This window comes from Taurulus bubalis (genome assembly GCF_910589615.1).
Source record: "Taurulus bubalis genome assembly, chromosome: 12".
NCBI classification, from domain to species: Eukaryota; Metazoa; Chordata; class Actinopteri; order Perciformes; family Cottidae; genus Taurulus; species Taurulus bubalis.
The window spans coordinates 23,061,174-23,074,640 of record NC_136600.1 but is presented as its reverse complement, the minus strand read 5'-3'; the positions used below and the strand labels follow the sequence as shown (position 1 = coordinate 23,074,640).

General features: G+C 39.5%; 1 protein-coding gene across 1 annotated transcript in view; it reads right to left on the bottom strand.

Annotated features, from left to right (window-relative positions):
- cdkal1 (CDK5 regulatory subunit associated protein 1-like 1) overlaps nucleotides 1-13,467 on the bottom strand; it is a gene marked incomplete at its 5' end in the record, with an annotated part of 202,690 nt that overhangs the window by 87,274 nt on the left and 101,949 nt on the right. Inside the window, one exon of the mRNA XM_079227879.1 lies at nucleotides 2,906-3,072. Coding sequence (XP_079084005.1) covers nucleotides 2,906-3,072 — 167 coding nt within the window. The remainder of the gene's footprint in view (nucleotides 1-2,905; nucleotides 3,073-13,467) is intronic.

The window sequence follows — 13,467 nt, the reverse complement described above, 5'->3', positions numbered from 1 at the left end:
CCGCTCCAATCAGCAAATGGTGCTATGAGGCTGTCAAGAAAAATCCGTCCGCACATAGGAAGACATCTTGTGTTCTTTTGTGAGGGAGATGGTGCAAAAAGTGTTGATCTGAGTGAAACTGTGTGAGAGAGGGGTGATCTTCCAGCTTCAATCACAGCCATTCAGTGGGATGCTGTTTCAGAAGCGCTGGTGTTATTTGAAAGAATAGACAGCGGGATATAATTTGGCCTTTTACTTAAGATGAAGGATGAAATCTACTTCAAAGATTTGGCCTAATCATCATCATCACACCGTTGTTATTGCCGTGATTGCTGCCACCGCGAGAGGAGTTTAAAGGTGGGGGAAGAGGAGAAAATTAAAACGGTGACGACAAGAATATGTCAAATTACGGAAAATAAAGAACTGGAGGGAGAAAGGGGAGTAAAAGCAAGGATGAGCGAGAGAGAGAAAGAGAGATAATTGAGACTCAAGAATGAGTAAGATGGACATTTTGGAAGAACTTGAAGAAAAAAAAGATTCTGGCAAGTTTCTCTTGTGTTCACAATCATTGAAAGTATATAGAAAGTTCCAGTAAGTAGGACTAGAGTAGTGTGGAGAGGGGCTGGCAGGGGAGGAGTGAAGAGAGAAGAGAGCATAAAGGGTAAATGGGGGACAGGAGCCACAAATGACAATGATAAGTTAAAGAAGAGCACTCTTATCTTTCCTTATGTAGGTTAATTGACTGAGGAATTAAAGCAAAAAAAGATATAATTCAATTCAATGGACATTAACAATGAAAGGGCCGGTAGCATATGAAATGATTCTTAACATACACACACACACAAAGTTACACTGTAGTGTGTCATCCTAGTATATTTCTAATTATCAGTTAATTGTTATTCCCTATCATTAGGAGGGTGGCTTTTTAATTGTAATGTAGCCAAGCAGAAAGCCTACCTATACATGTGGGGGACAATTAGCCACCTCCATTAACCCCTGGTTAATTACAACCTCCATTGCTGCTTCCCACAGCACTTTCCCACTGCGTTTTAGCCCTCATCTCTATCCCCGGGCCTTCATCCCCATTTTTTTTCTTCATTTCTGGCCTCATTTCAGTCATCTATTATCTCAAATCTTCCTTGATTGTTTGATCCAAAAGTACATCTGTTGTGGACTTCACTGGCTTTAAAAAGAAAATTTAGACAAAAAAAGTTTCGCTGTAGTTTTCTAGGTTACTATTTCAGCCCTCATATGTCCTCCCTCCTCTATTCCACCCAAACCTTTTTCCTTGGGGATGAGACTGGGAATGCTAATAGGAAAGCACAATAACGTGCCGTAATAAGCTCTATTGTGTAGTTTAAAATCCCTACATCCCTAAATTATGTGTTCATCCCTTTAACCTAAAATCTCCCCATTTCAATTTCACTCCTTTCTTGGACTTACCCACCTCTATTTATCCTCTTTTAGCCACTTTAAATGTACAAATCCTAAAGACTTGTATGTCCCTGTTCAGAGAGTAGATATGCATATGATGCAGGACAGAAGTTTGAAGGTTAATGTCTGGTTATCACCATTACCAAAAACCCAGTACAGTTCCATAGAATTCACTACTTTTTAGCAGTCAGTTTCACTCGTCTACGCTCTGCTTGCAAATTCAATTTAAATTCTTCTCTTTCTCTCCGTTAGTATTCAGGCATAACCAGCACATGACACCTTTGGACACCAATGTGCAGGCATAGAAAAACGGTGTATGCTGCTTCAAAGTTGGATTATTACTCTTGAAAATCCCCAGTGCGAGGAGATGAGTGTGCGCATTAGACATTATGTAAAGTCAGGCTCGCAAACTCCAGTGGGATGAAAAAGGAGACTTGGGCAAACTTTGCTTTGAGACGCAGCACTCAAAGCTCAAATAAAGAGCGATTTTTCGAGAGACTTTTCTCCTCAAAATACGCTTTAAGTGTGGCCGCTTTGGATTTTAAAGTTTGGTTCAGTTGAATTCACTGGCCTCTCCCTTGGAGAGCGAACCCTGAGGTATACCACTCCTCTAAGCTGTGGACACTCAGCATCCGCCGTGTCTACTGTGTCACACACTCCTCTGTTGCATTATTTAAACATGCTGGGGGAAGCGGTTATAGCAGAATGTGTGGGTGGCTTTACTGTACCCTTTAAGCTCACGTTGGACCGGGTTACAGCAACATTTTAAGTTACGGCAAACAACAGTTTCTTTACGAACATGTGGTCATGGTTATGGACGACCATGAAATAATTTGTACAAATGACGGCAATCTTTCAATAGATATCTCTTCTGTAACCATTGTACCAATCAATCATTCAGCTTCCTTTCCTCTCTGCTCTCCAATGTGATTTGTTGTTGAAAGCAGAAAGACCGCAGAGAGACCAGAGATGCCTATTGTCCATTTATAGTGCACAGATAATGATAACATGTTATAATATGTTGTCAAACTAACACTTCCAGAAACAATTAATAAAGAAAAATGCATAGAGGCATGGTCCACTCTCTCCCACAGAGGGGTAGAAAGAAAAAGAGAGAGAGAAGGGATAACAATGTCCATTGTTCCATTAGGGAAAACAATAATGACTGATAAAATGAGGTTGCTAAAGAGGACACAATGGTCCTTAATTGACTCATTAGGGAGAGAAGAGAATGAACTGCACTAATGAATGGAGTATGAGCGCTGCAGCTAAACTGCTTGGTAAGCAAAACAGAAAGGCATTTAGTTTATTAAATCTAGGCAAAGCAATATTACTTGTTCACAGAAAGGGATAGTACAATAGTACAAGAGACCACAGGGACCAAAGCTAGACAATGAAAAGGAAACCCTCAGGACTGCCCAAGTATTTTAGTTGTATTCTATCAGTGACGTAGTGTTATCTTTGTTGATACTTGGCCGTGTACCGCGCATACCTCCAGGTGTTCCAGGATATATGGCGGGTTGGTCATGCCCAGCCTCAGCATGGCTCCGGCAGGAATCTCCTCCACCAATCTCCACAGCAAGGTGGGCAGGTCTGTCCCTATGTCTCTGCCATAAGCGCCTGTGTCTTCACTGGTCAACCAGATCTCACACACTCCCTCTGGAAACAGACAAGCACACAAAGACAACAATTTAAAAAGGCTTAATAACTCATTTTTATTATTTTTGGGGGTTTTCAAAATTTCAACTTTGGAGAGCGATGATCTGCAGCATTCTCACATCAATGCACAGCAGTTTGGAAAATCATATTTGTCAACTAATATGACATTGTGTTCTTATCGATAATCAGTAGGCAAGGCAAGTGTATTTGTATCGCACATTTGAACAAAAAGGCGATTCAAAGTGCTTCACATAAAACCATTAAAAGCATCAAAACATAATGCAGAGAAAACAGGATTTAAAACAGTTAAGAAAACATTAAAACAGTCAAAAAGCTCAATAAAAAATACAAATTGAATACAAGTTGCAGTGCAGTTTAAGAAATAAAATGCAGTAGTGAGATGCAGCAATTGAATCTGGATCAACTAAAGGCAACAGCAAACCGGATGCTTTTCCCAAATAAATGGGAAATAGTTCCCACATGCTGAAGTATCACTCATCCAACTACTTATGCATGCTATGTTTCTGGTAGCAGGCAGCACAAGTAATCTATTCAGATGAAAAACAACTGGGTGGTTAGCATGGGCAAGAAATGCAAGAAGTATAAGACTAATAATTCTACATGCATGTACATAATAACATGTCTGTCGTATGATGGTGACTGGTATATACACACTACAATACAAAGGAAGGCATTGTTGACTCTTACTACAGCTATGATTACATTGATTATGTGTTTTTACAATCTCACATTAATACTCCATTCATTGGATTCACCATAACCTAACCGGCCGCTGTAGACCGATACCTGGGGAGCTATTGGATTCAGACCTCTGTGTTTTTGAACCAGGTTCAACAACACAGCTTTCCACATTTAACTCATATATGCAAAAATACTTCTAAGTAAACTATACTTACCTCATCCTAAGTTAACCATGATCATCTCATCCCAAACCGACCGCCTGAGGCAGAGTTCTCTGTACAGGCCTTGTATTGTTTAAGATGTTGTTTTAACCGATTCAAAAAAACAGGATCACACCACTCCTACAGTAAGTAAGCCTCCTTTTGTCAACAATTATTCAAACTAACACTCTCGGGTAGATCGCAGCCTGAATCCTCTGCTAGGAGCCTCCAAACCGCTCCAATGCCATGGAGGTGACTGCTCTGTCGTGTGTGTAAACTCTTATAAAAACCTAACTTCTTGTAGTCTTGTAGAAAGCCATATTTACCCAGGTTTTATATTTATTACACCAATGTTTTAAGGTAATCTATTCTTTTGACTGATAATGAACCTGGATTTCTTTGAGGTTTCAGGTACTATCAGACCACTCTTTAAAGATATTCCCAGTCTCCTCCCTGAGGATAGATTGATCAATATGGGATATTTTATCATGTTTTTACCACATTGGCCTGGCCCTACCTCCCCCAACATCACGGCAGATTCTCTCAAGTATTACCATTGCATTACCTTTAGGAGTCTCTTGTTGTCATCGCCTAAATGCTCCAAGGCTTTAGCAGAACTCGGCTCATGACAGCCACTGACAAGTATTAAAAATACCAGTCCTTTAAACATGCAGTGTGAAGGTCACATACAGCAAGAGGAGACAATCTACCGGCTTCATGCTAAATTAGAGCAACGCTCGCTACTCGAGCTTAATGATCTAACTGTCATTTGGCTGTAGCTCAGGAAATGGTTGAGTGTCTGCTTAAGCTATGTGTTACGACATATCACATCACGCAGGCACACACACAAAAATGCATTTGCACTTGGGAGGGCTACACACAGACGCACACATACACACAAAAAACCACACAACCTTCATTATCGTTAGCTGAGCAGAGACAGACAGAGAGATGCATGTGGTCATTCAGAGAGTAAAGATGGTGTTTGGCTAATTGGACAGTTTGTGTGTGCGCGTGTTTAGGAGACTGTGTGTGTAAAGTAAAACTGTGTTTTAACGGCATGCATAGGCCAAATAGATTGAAGATGATGACAGTATAATTGTCCAGAGTCAAAGAGTTTCCAAAGCTCATCATCATTGACATTAGGGCGCACTAATGATTTCTGGAGCCAGCCACGTCTAAAAGCACCATTAAAACCATCGATCAATCACACGTGATCAGATCGAAAGACGAACACACACTATACAAGAACGCAGTCAGGGTTTTATTTTCATTTGCTTCAGTGTGCAATTAATCAAAAGCATAGTCCACCCTGCTCTAATAATAATAATAATAATAGCCTTATTAATTCAATGGTTTTCTTTTTATCAATTATTAGCTCCTTCACTTTATTTGACTTTCAATGTTTTAGCAATAGATGGGAGCTAGCCGTCAACTGTCAGCAAATTAAGAGCTTCACTGTGGAGGTCAAGCTCTTTGCAGAGACATGTGATCATCAGCTGCCATTGATTTATAATGAAAGTGTGTCTCTGTTTAGCAACATTCATACCATGGTTGATTTGCTACTGTGCCACATTTTTTTTTTTTTTTTATCATTTTAGCCTGAAGGAGGGTGGTGACAGCAAATTCCCAGGGCAGCGCATGTCAGCATGTTTGGACTGGATTATACCAATTCTGCTGCCAAGGTCTGACCCTTGCCTGCATCATCTGCATTCCGGGAGTGAATGTATTCCTACACCCACTGTACCAGCAGCATCACTTTCTATGTCATAGCTCTGTCCTAGAATAATATTGGCCAATAGGTCTCTGAACACAGGGCCAGACCTGCATTAAAGTGGCATTGGAGCTAAATTGGTTCCTTCAAAAACAACATTTCTGTGATTCCACACACATAATGGTGACAACCCAGCAAGCGTGTTTGCTGTCTGCTATGAAATACATCTTGTGATTGCTGTGTTAATTACGTTTTTAACAGGGTGATGCTCCGGAAAAGGCTCAGGTGTTTACTCAAGGCCATCATCATACATAGATCTTCAGATAAACTCAATAACCTGCCCAGTAATTTGCCCCTTTGGCCTGTTTCTCTGTCCCTTTTGTGTTAGGTGTGCCAATGGTGTTATTGTTGGCCAAAGAGAGAGGAGAGAGAAGGTGGCCCTTTCATCAGGAAATGCTCTTTCTTCTCTATCTGCTCTGATACACACTACACAGCTGCTTCCTCTGGCTTTGGTATGTGCACAGTAGAGAGATCACTAAAAAATAAAACTCATCACTGCAGGAGTATAATGCAGAGAAAAGTGTTTAATAATGCATGACAAATTACTTTTGCTTTTATTATTGGGCTTTACATTGGAAGAATTTAATGGAGAACGAAGGTAACAAACATAGAAAACACCATATTATGAAAACCAAATATTTTCAATGTGGGATTCTATTTAATTCAAGGTGGTCTCGTAAATAGTGAACTGCAAAAGTATCCTTAAGCAAGCAAGACACTGAATATGTACCAGTTTAAGAGATGCTGTTCTGTACCTTACCCTGATGTAAAATCCAGACGACTTGAGGAGAATTTCGACATCTTGATATGATCTGAACGTTGATAATGTGTCGTTGCTGTTATTAATCGAAACATTAAAAGTTGTTTCTCTTGAAATAACCCTGGCAAGTTTCCACTCTGCTTGTGTTCAGATAACAAACCCTTCCCCTCAACGGTTTTTCCATGTGACCTTATAATGCAGTTTAATGTCAGAGCAGTTGTAAACAAGGGTGGGGAGCAGGATACTTTCCCTAAAAGCTATTAACGTTTACTGAAGCCTGACACAGTAGTGCAAACACAGCACAGGGAGGAGTGTGCAAAACGGCAGATGGAAAGAGGGAGGGACAGGAAAACATTAATGATGAATATAAAAAATAAAGAGTGGAACCAGCGTTGCTTGTGGTTGGAGCCTTTAGGTGTGGGACTATAGATGGGTAAGGAGGTGGGAGGGGAGCAACAGCTGTGTGTATGTCTAAGCTGTATTTGTCTTCATCCGAGAATAACACCATCGGCATGTCTGACAAGTGCCACACACATATATCAAACTATCATCACTTCAGCGCTCAACGGTGAGTTCATGTGCGCGTCCACAGGTTTTCCTATGCGAGGTCTCCAACTTGAACAGACACAAAGTGTTGAGTGATCTGTTGGCTGTTCCTTTGCCTGCCTACCTGATGATTGTGTTTCAATGTTGCCACTGTGTGCTCTTAATTGTCAAAAAGCAGTTCTTAAAAGTCAAGAAGCAGAAAAAAGTCAAACGCAAACAGGATCCCAAGAAAACTGGTGGCTTCAGTGTGTATTGGTTATGTCCACTAATCCAGTTTAGACTGACACATTTATAATTCACAAAATGACTTAAAAGAAGTAAAAAAAAAAAAAAAAAGTAGCATCCTCATTACTTTATTTTCTAGTTGTCTAAATAAAGACCTGAACTTGAAAGTATGTCCCCCTTGTGAGATGCAATTAAATGTCGATCTCAAGTTTAGTCAAACAATGCTAGTTTGCATGCGTTCATCACACCAGTTGTTATTGTTTCCCGCCTGACTATAAACAGCAGAGCCTGATATCACACTAGCACCTACTGTGGCAGACCTCTATATATCATTATACTGTTTACACATATAATGTCTCATGGCCCTGTGTCTCCGCTCCGCCTCTGGATAAGAGAATGGGAAGAGTGGGAGGAGGAAAGAGATGAGGTCTTTGAAGTGGTTGCTTTGAAGAAGCAGAACAGAACCAATTGATTCAGGTGATTGGGAGCTTTAGTAAAAGCCACTGTTGAAATGGAAAAAGGGTCTTAAATTATAAATGAGACACACAAGTGGCACACCATGACCACACATCTTCATGTCATGCTTGTTTCCATTAGTTGGTACATTCTGGCTCTGATTCCCTCAGTAGCACATACTGTACATGCACACATGCTGTGTGTGTATCATGCATGAAGATATTCAAGTTGGATGAATATGTTATAGGATGTTTGTTAAATTAAACTAAAGGGAACTAAATTCAAATTAATGTTTAGTTGTATTACTAATCAATGCAGCAATTTGTTTTTGTCATACTAAATATCAGAGTGGAAATTAAAATGAAAACCAACTTAATATATAGTTTTATTGTTATATCTGTTATATGTATCACTGTTCTCCCAACAAGCTATTATGGATATGATACATGGCAAAATAAAGTACTTTCTCACTTTTCACAATTGTTCTAAATTCTGAAATAATGACTTGAACAATAACTTCAATATAGATATTATTCTGAAAGATTAAGGTCAGTGCATTTCTAAAAAGGAAGGTTGACTTTAGCCTACAACAAAAGAGATTTGGGAAAATTCACTTTTACATTGTTTTGTGAACCTCTGTAATGAAATAAGTCTCGCTTCAGCTGACACAAAGTAAACTTCTTTGCCACGGTTATGATTTGACGTAATGTCACCAGCAGTGGATGAAAAACACGACGACTGGAGGATCTGTTGAGTATTGTTTCACAGAAAGAGCTTGATGTTTCCACCATGCTTCAACACATTTCATTAGGACTGACTGTTCAATACTCCATCATGTGTGTGTCTATACCCCAAACATGCACTACTATTATTATGGATTAGTGGACGTTTAGTGCCATGTGTTTCCGTGCATGTGTGTTTGTGCCTAAATCTGCACTGTATGTGGATTCTGTACATGAATTCACACATTGCGAGTAACCCAACTTAATATATTCTACACATTGAGTTCAGGCTTCCTATTTATCTTAATCTTTTTGGCATGTTATACATTTTTATTGGCTGCCACAGGCTGTAAGGTTTAACAGATTATAGATTAGATGATCCTATTAAACTGCATTTAAACCCCATTTTCCATAACAAGTCAACACATGGCTTAGCATGTTACAGTACATACATGTAGAAGAGAGAGTGTGAAAGAGAGAGCGAGAGGAACAGTTCAAGCAGGGTTCAAGCTTATCTGTTGGTATTTAACTTTCATGTCCTTAAAGTGTCTTGAAAAGTGTGCAGTACTTCAATATTGGTCATTTAAAGTTGATTGAATTGCTAGTATACTTTAAAATGATAGTTTTGATATGTAGCTACTGCACCCGGCCCCTCATGCATCATTGCAGCTTAATGTACATAAATGCTCAACTATGTGTTGCTTTGTGAGGATGAGGATCTAATGCAGTATAATAGGATCATCTTCATGCACATTAATCTGTAATCTAGTAAACTTTACCCTATATATATATATATATATATATATATATATATATATATATATACATACGGGTAGAGCATGCAAACAAATCAGAGTTGGCACGGTCGAAATAACAATTTTCAAGATATATGTACGCCTTGATATCAAAAGCATATATCCAGTCCAAATTTGCTTGCTAGCATGTTTAAGGTTTTGCAGTTTGGAGCAAAAACAGTGGGATTACAACCTGCCAGTGCGAGTGGTTTTATCTGGAGAAGGTGACAACATCCTGACAGTTTTATATGAACGGAGAGGAGTGGAAACATGTTTTACGTCTGTATAAAGACCAACACACAGTAAACTGTAGACATTACAACAGTAGAAGAGATTAAGTAATACTGGAAAAAAATACAAAATTAGGTGGGAAAAGACATCAATAGGTAAACAAGATATACCGGTTTTGTTGCATGTTATCTGTTGTTATCTTTGCTGTATTTTACTGTCACTGCAGTTTGTCTTTTCCATCATCTACAATTGTCCATCTCTGCAACACAAATACTTGCCCAAAAGGCACCCGTGTGTGTTATGAGTAAGGGTTGAGGTCGGTCTCATTCTTCAGAGTACATCGAGTGGGGAAGCATATCACTGCACCAATTATCTGTATATTTCTGCGGGTTATTGTAAATCATTTTATTCACTCTCTCCAGCATACCCGTACGCTATACAAGGACAAAGAGGACACTAAAGGTAAACGATTGATATATTCCTTGTTATAAGGGCCATTTGAGGAGCAATTCCAGAAACAATTGTTCTGAATATACAGCTTGGAAAATCCCGTAATAAAATGTCTAATTAAATTAGGAAACTATTTAAAAAAAACGTAACGCCACAGCAATCAGCAAAGTCGGATTAATTTCTTCCTCACATGGAGAGAACACCCACAGCTCATCTACATATCACCGCGTATATAACCACGCGACGCTGTCGTAGAGCCACTGACTCGAAGGCCCGTCTGACCTTCAACCACATTAGTCCCTCCCCTGTCCTGCCCCATCAGCCAATCCCCTCTGGCGGTCTTCCTCCACAGTAAACACGTGGAGGAAGACAGTTAAAAACATGTGAGGAATTAAATCATCAATTTGGAGAAAAAGAGATCAAAATGAATATCTGTAAGGATCAAGAGGAGATATGGTTTGTTGGGAGAAGCTGAGGGAAACAGAATTAGTGCATGGCATTTGAATAATTTATCCATGTGTTGGAATAACTACTTATTTTATTAAGAAAGCAATTATTAATTTGCCATTGTTAATTTCACAGGACATCTAAATTAATCTGTTCGGGCATATTCTAAACTGTCAAATGAAAACTTCTAATTTTTCCATCGATGTGTGATACTTTTCCCGGTGTTAAGTCGGTCTGCTGCTGCGTGTGATTGGCCAGCGCAAATCAAACGTTGCTATATTTCCAACGAGTAACATTTAGAGGTTTACTGAAAGGCTGGTTCAACGAGAACAGTTTACACTGTTGTATTCATTCTAATACTATTAATCAATGCATGACATGACTGACATTTGATGACAAAAGGAAGAAAGAAAGGTTGTCCAATATGAAGAAATTATTCAAAGATTAACATTTTTCTTTAGATTTGTATTCAAAAGCTCCCAGTGAAATTTCTTGCTGCTTTTATCCACAGGCACGTAGGATACACACACACACACACACACACACACACACACACACACACACACACACACACACACACACACACACACACACACACACACACACACACACACACACACACACACACAGCGAAATATCAATAACATAGACACACAAGTCCTCCTTCAATCGCCGACACACAAACTCACACTATCACCCATGAACACACACCACACACAGAGTTTAATTGCAATAATTAAGCAGCTTAATTTAGAGCAACAACTGTTGATGTGGCGCGTGGGCGTCTTGGCAGGTAGCATCATCCTCTCGGATTAACCCAACACACACAGTGGTATATATGCAAATATTCTCTCCCAGGCATGTTTACACTAAATACATGCATGTGTGCATGCACATCTGTGTGCACATGTTGCACATGCATATTGTCTGTGCGCATGCACACTCACGGAAGTACACCCAGCCTACACAACCCCTTAAACAACAACATATCAGCTTTAACCTACTTTCACAAAGTTTCCCAACTACAGTCATGACCTTCTGTGCACGTCTGTGCATGAAATGGGATGTCTGAATACATCAAAGTGTGTGTGTGTGTGTGTGCGTATATACTTTCATGTGCAATGTATGTGGTGCATAAGAAAAACATGCCAAGGCATATATGGGTCAGACATATTGTATGGATATATCAAAAGTAATTGGCAGAGGGCCTCCTTGTACTGTGTGTGTACTGATATTGATATATATATATATATATATATATATATATATATATATATGTGTGTGTATATGAATGTGTAGGGAATAATTGGGGGAGAAGTTATATCCCCTCTTTCATCTTTTCTGAAAGTGTGTGTGTGTGTGTGTGTGTGTGTGTGTGTGTGTGTGTGTGTGTGTGTGTGTGTGTGTGTGTGTGTGTGTGTGTGCATCTTGTGAAGCTTTCAAAGCAGATGGACTGCTGCATACAAGAGCAAAAAAGGGATCCGTAGGAAATGCACTGGAACGTTTTTTCGCAGCCAGTCTGACTACCTTTCTGTCATATAGATTACATGAGTATGTATTATGACGTGTTTGCAGAAATCCATTTTCATTTAATAATTAGTTTTCACGTGAAACCAATAAAGAAAGATTGCCTGCATTGCTGAAGTATAAATACAGATTCCACATGGGAAATTTCACAAATACTTAACTTTGCCAACATTTGGTGACAACTTGTTTTCCTTTCCTGTCATGGCTCAAGTCCATAAAAACACAAGAACAAGTTTAATTTGTACCCATTGTAAAAGGCAATGATGTGGCCCACTGATTAGCAATGTTGTTTCACAGTTAGCATGGGTTTTCTCTGTATGCTTAAATGTCCTAAATGTGCTATCCCTGTGACAGTCTGGCAGCCCGTCACCATTATGGCCTGCCTCTCGCCCAATGCATGCTGGGATAGACTCCAGTCCCTGCCAGCATAAACAGGGCAGGCAGGTCTATAAAATGGATAGATAAATGTGAACGTATGAGCAGGAGGTAACTGTGGAGGGCTAGTGCTGAGCTGAACGTATTTACCTGTGCATGCAAACCTGGGACAAGCAACTACATCCCAACTAAACAGATGCAAAAATAAGGAGGCAGGATAGATAACGAATAGCAAATAAGAGATAATAAGTAGGATAGATTTCAAGAGCTCTTAACAGAGCGCCATTCTTTTCAGACTATTGTTATTAGTGATATTTTTGAGCAATCAACCGGCCTTGTTATATGCTTTCATTAAAAAAAAATGTTCTCATTAGTGTCACTTAACAAGCTATGGCTGCAATTAAACAGGAGAGTGAAGTAAAAGAGGCAATGGACACAATAGGTCAAATTAATCTGTTGTTAAATGGTATGTTCATGTCAATGGTCCCCCGAGTTGAAGGGGAATAAATATCTAGCAAACCGGCACATTTGAAAGGACGTCACCTGCAAACGCTTGGCATTTTTACATGATAAATGACTTCAAGGTTTAATTGATTATCAAATGTGTCACCTGCCAATCTACTGATTAATCAAAGCTTATTGAAATGTTTGAAAAAAAAGGCAATCTTTCAGTATGTTACTGCGAATGATATTATTGCATGAAGCAGGGGATGTCTATCAAATAGGGATTATTCATACTGTCTTGAGGTTTGACAGAGTGTTCGTCTATCAAGATAATTAACTTGTACTGTACGTCATTAAAAGCACATGAGTTGAGCCGAGGGGAAGATGGATGGCTGATTGGGTGCGTGGATTAGAGGACGGGGAGGTTGAGACACAGTGTGTGAGGGGGCGGGGGTGCTATAAGGGGCCGATCTCATTTTCCTGTATGCTTCAGAGACCCCAAGAACTGCAAGGCACTGAGGGCATTACACACGCACGCACATACACACTCGTCTCAGCATTGAGATTACATATGGAAATGAGTTACTATTAAAAAGTCATTGAGTTGGTAATGGTTAATATCAGCTGTCAAAGAAGTCACACACACACACACACTCTCTCATACACACACACACAGTGGTATGGTTGTGTTATTAATCAGACGTAATTAGGTTTAACTCTCCCTAATTCATGGCTGTTGACC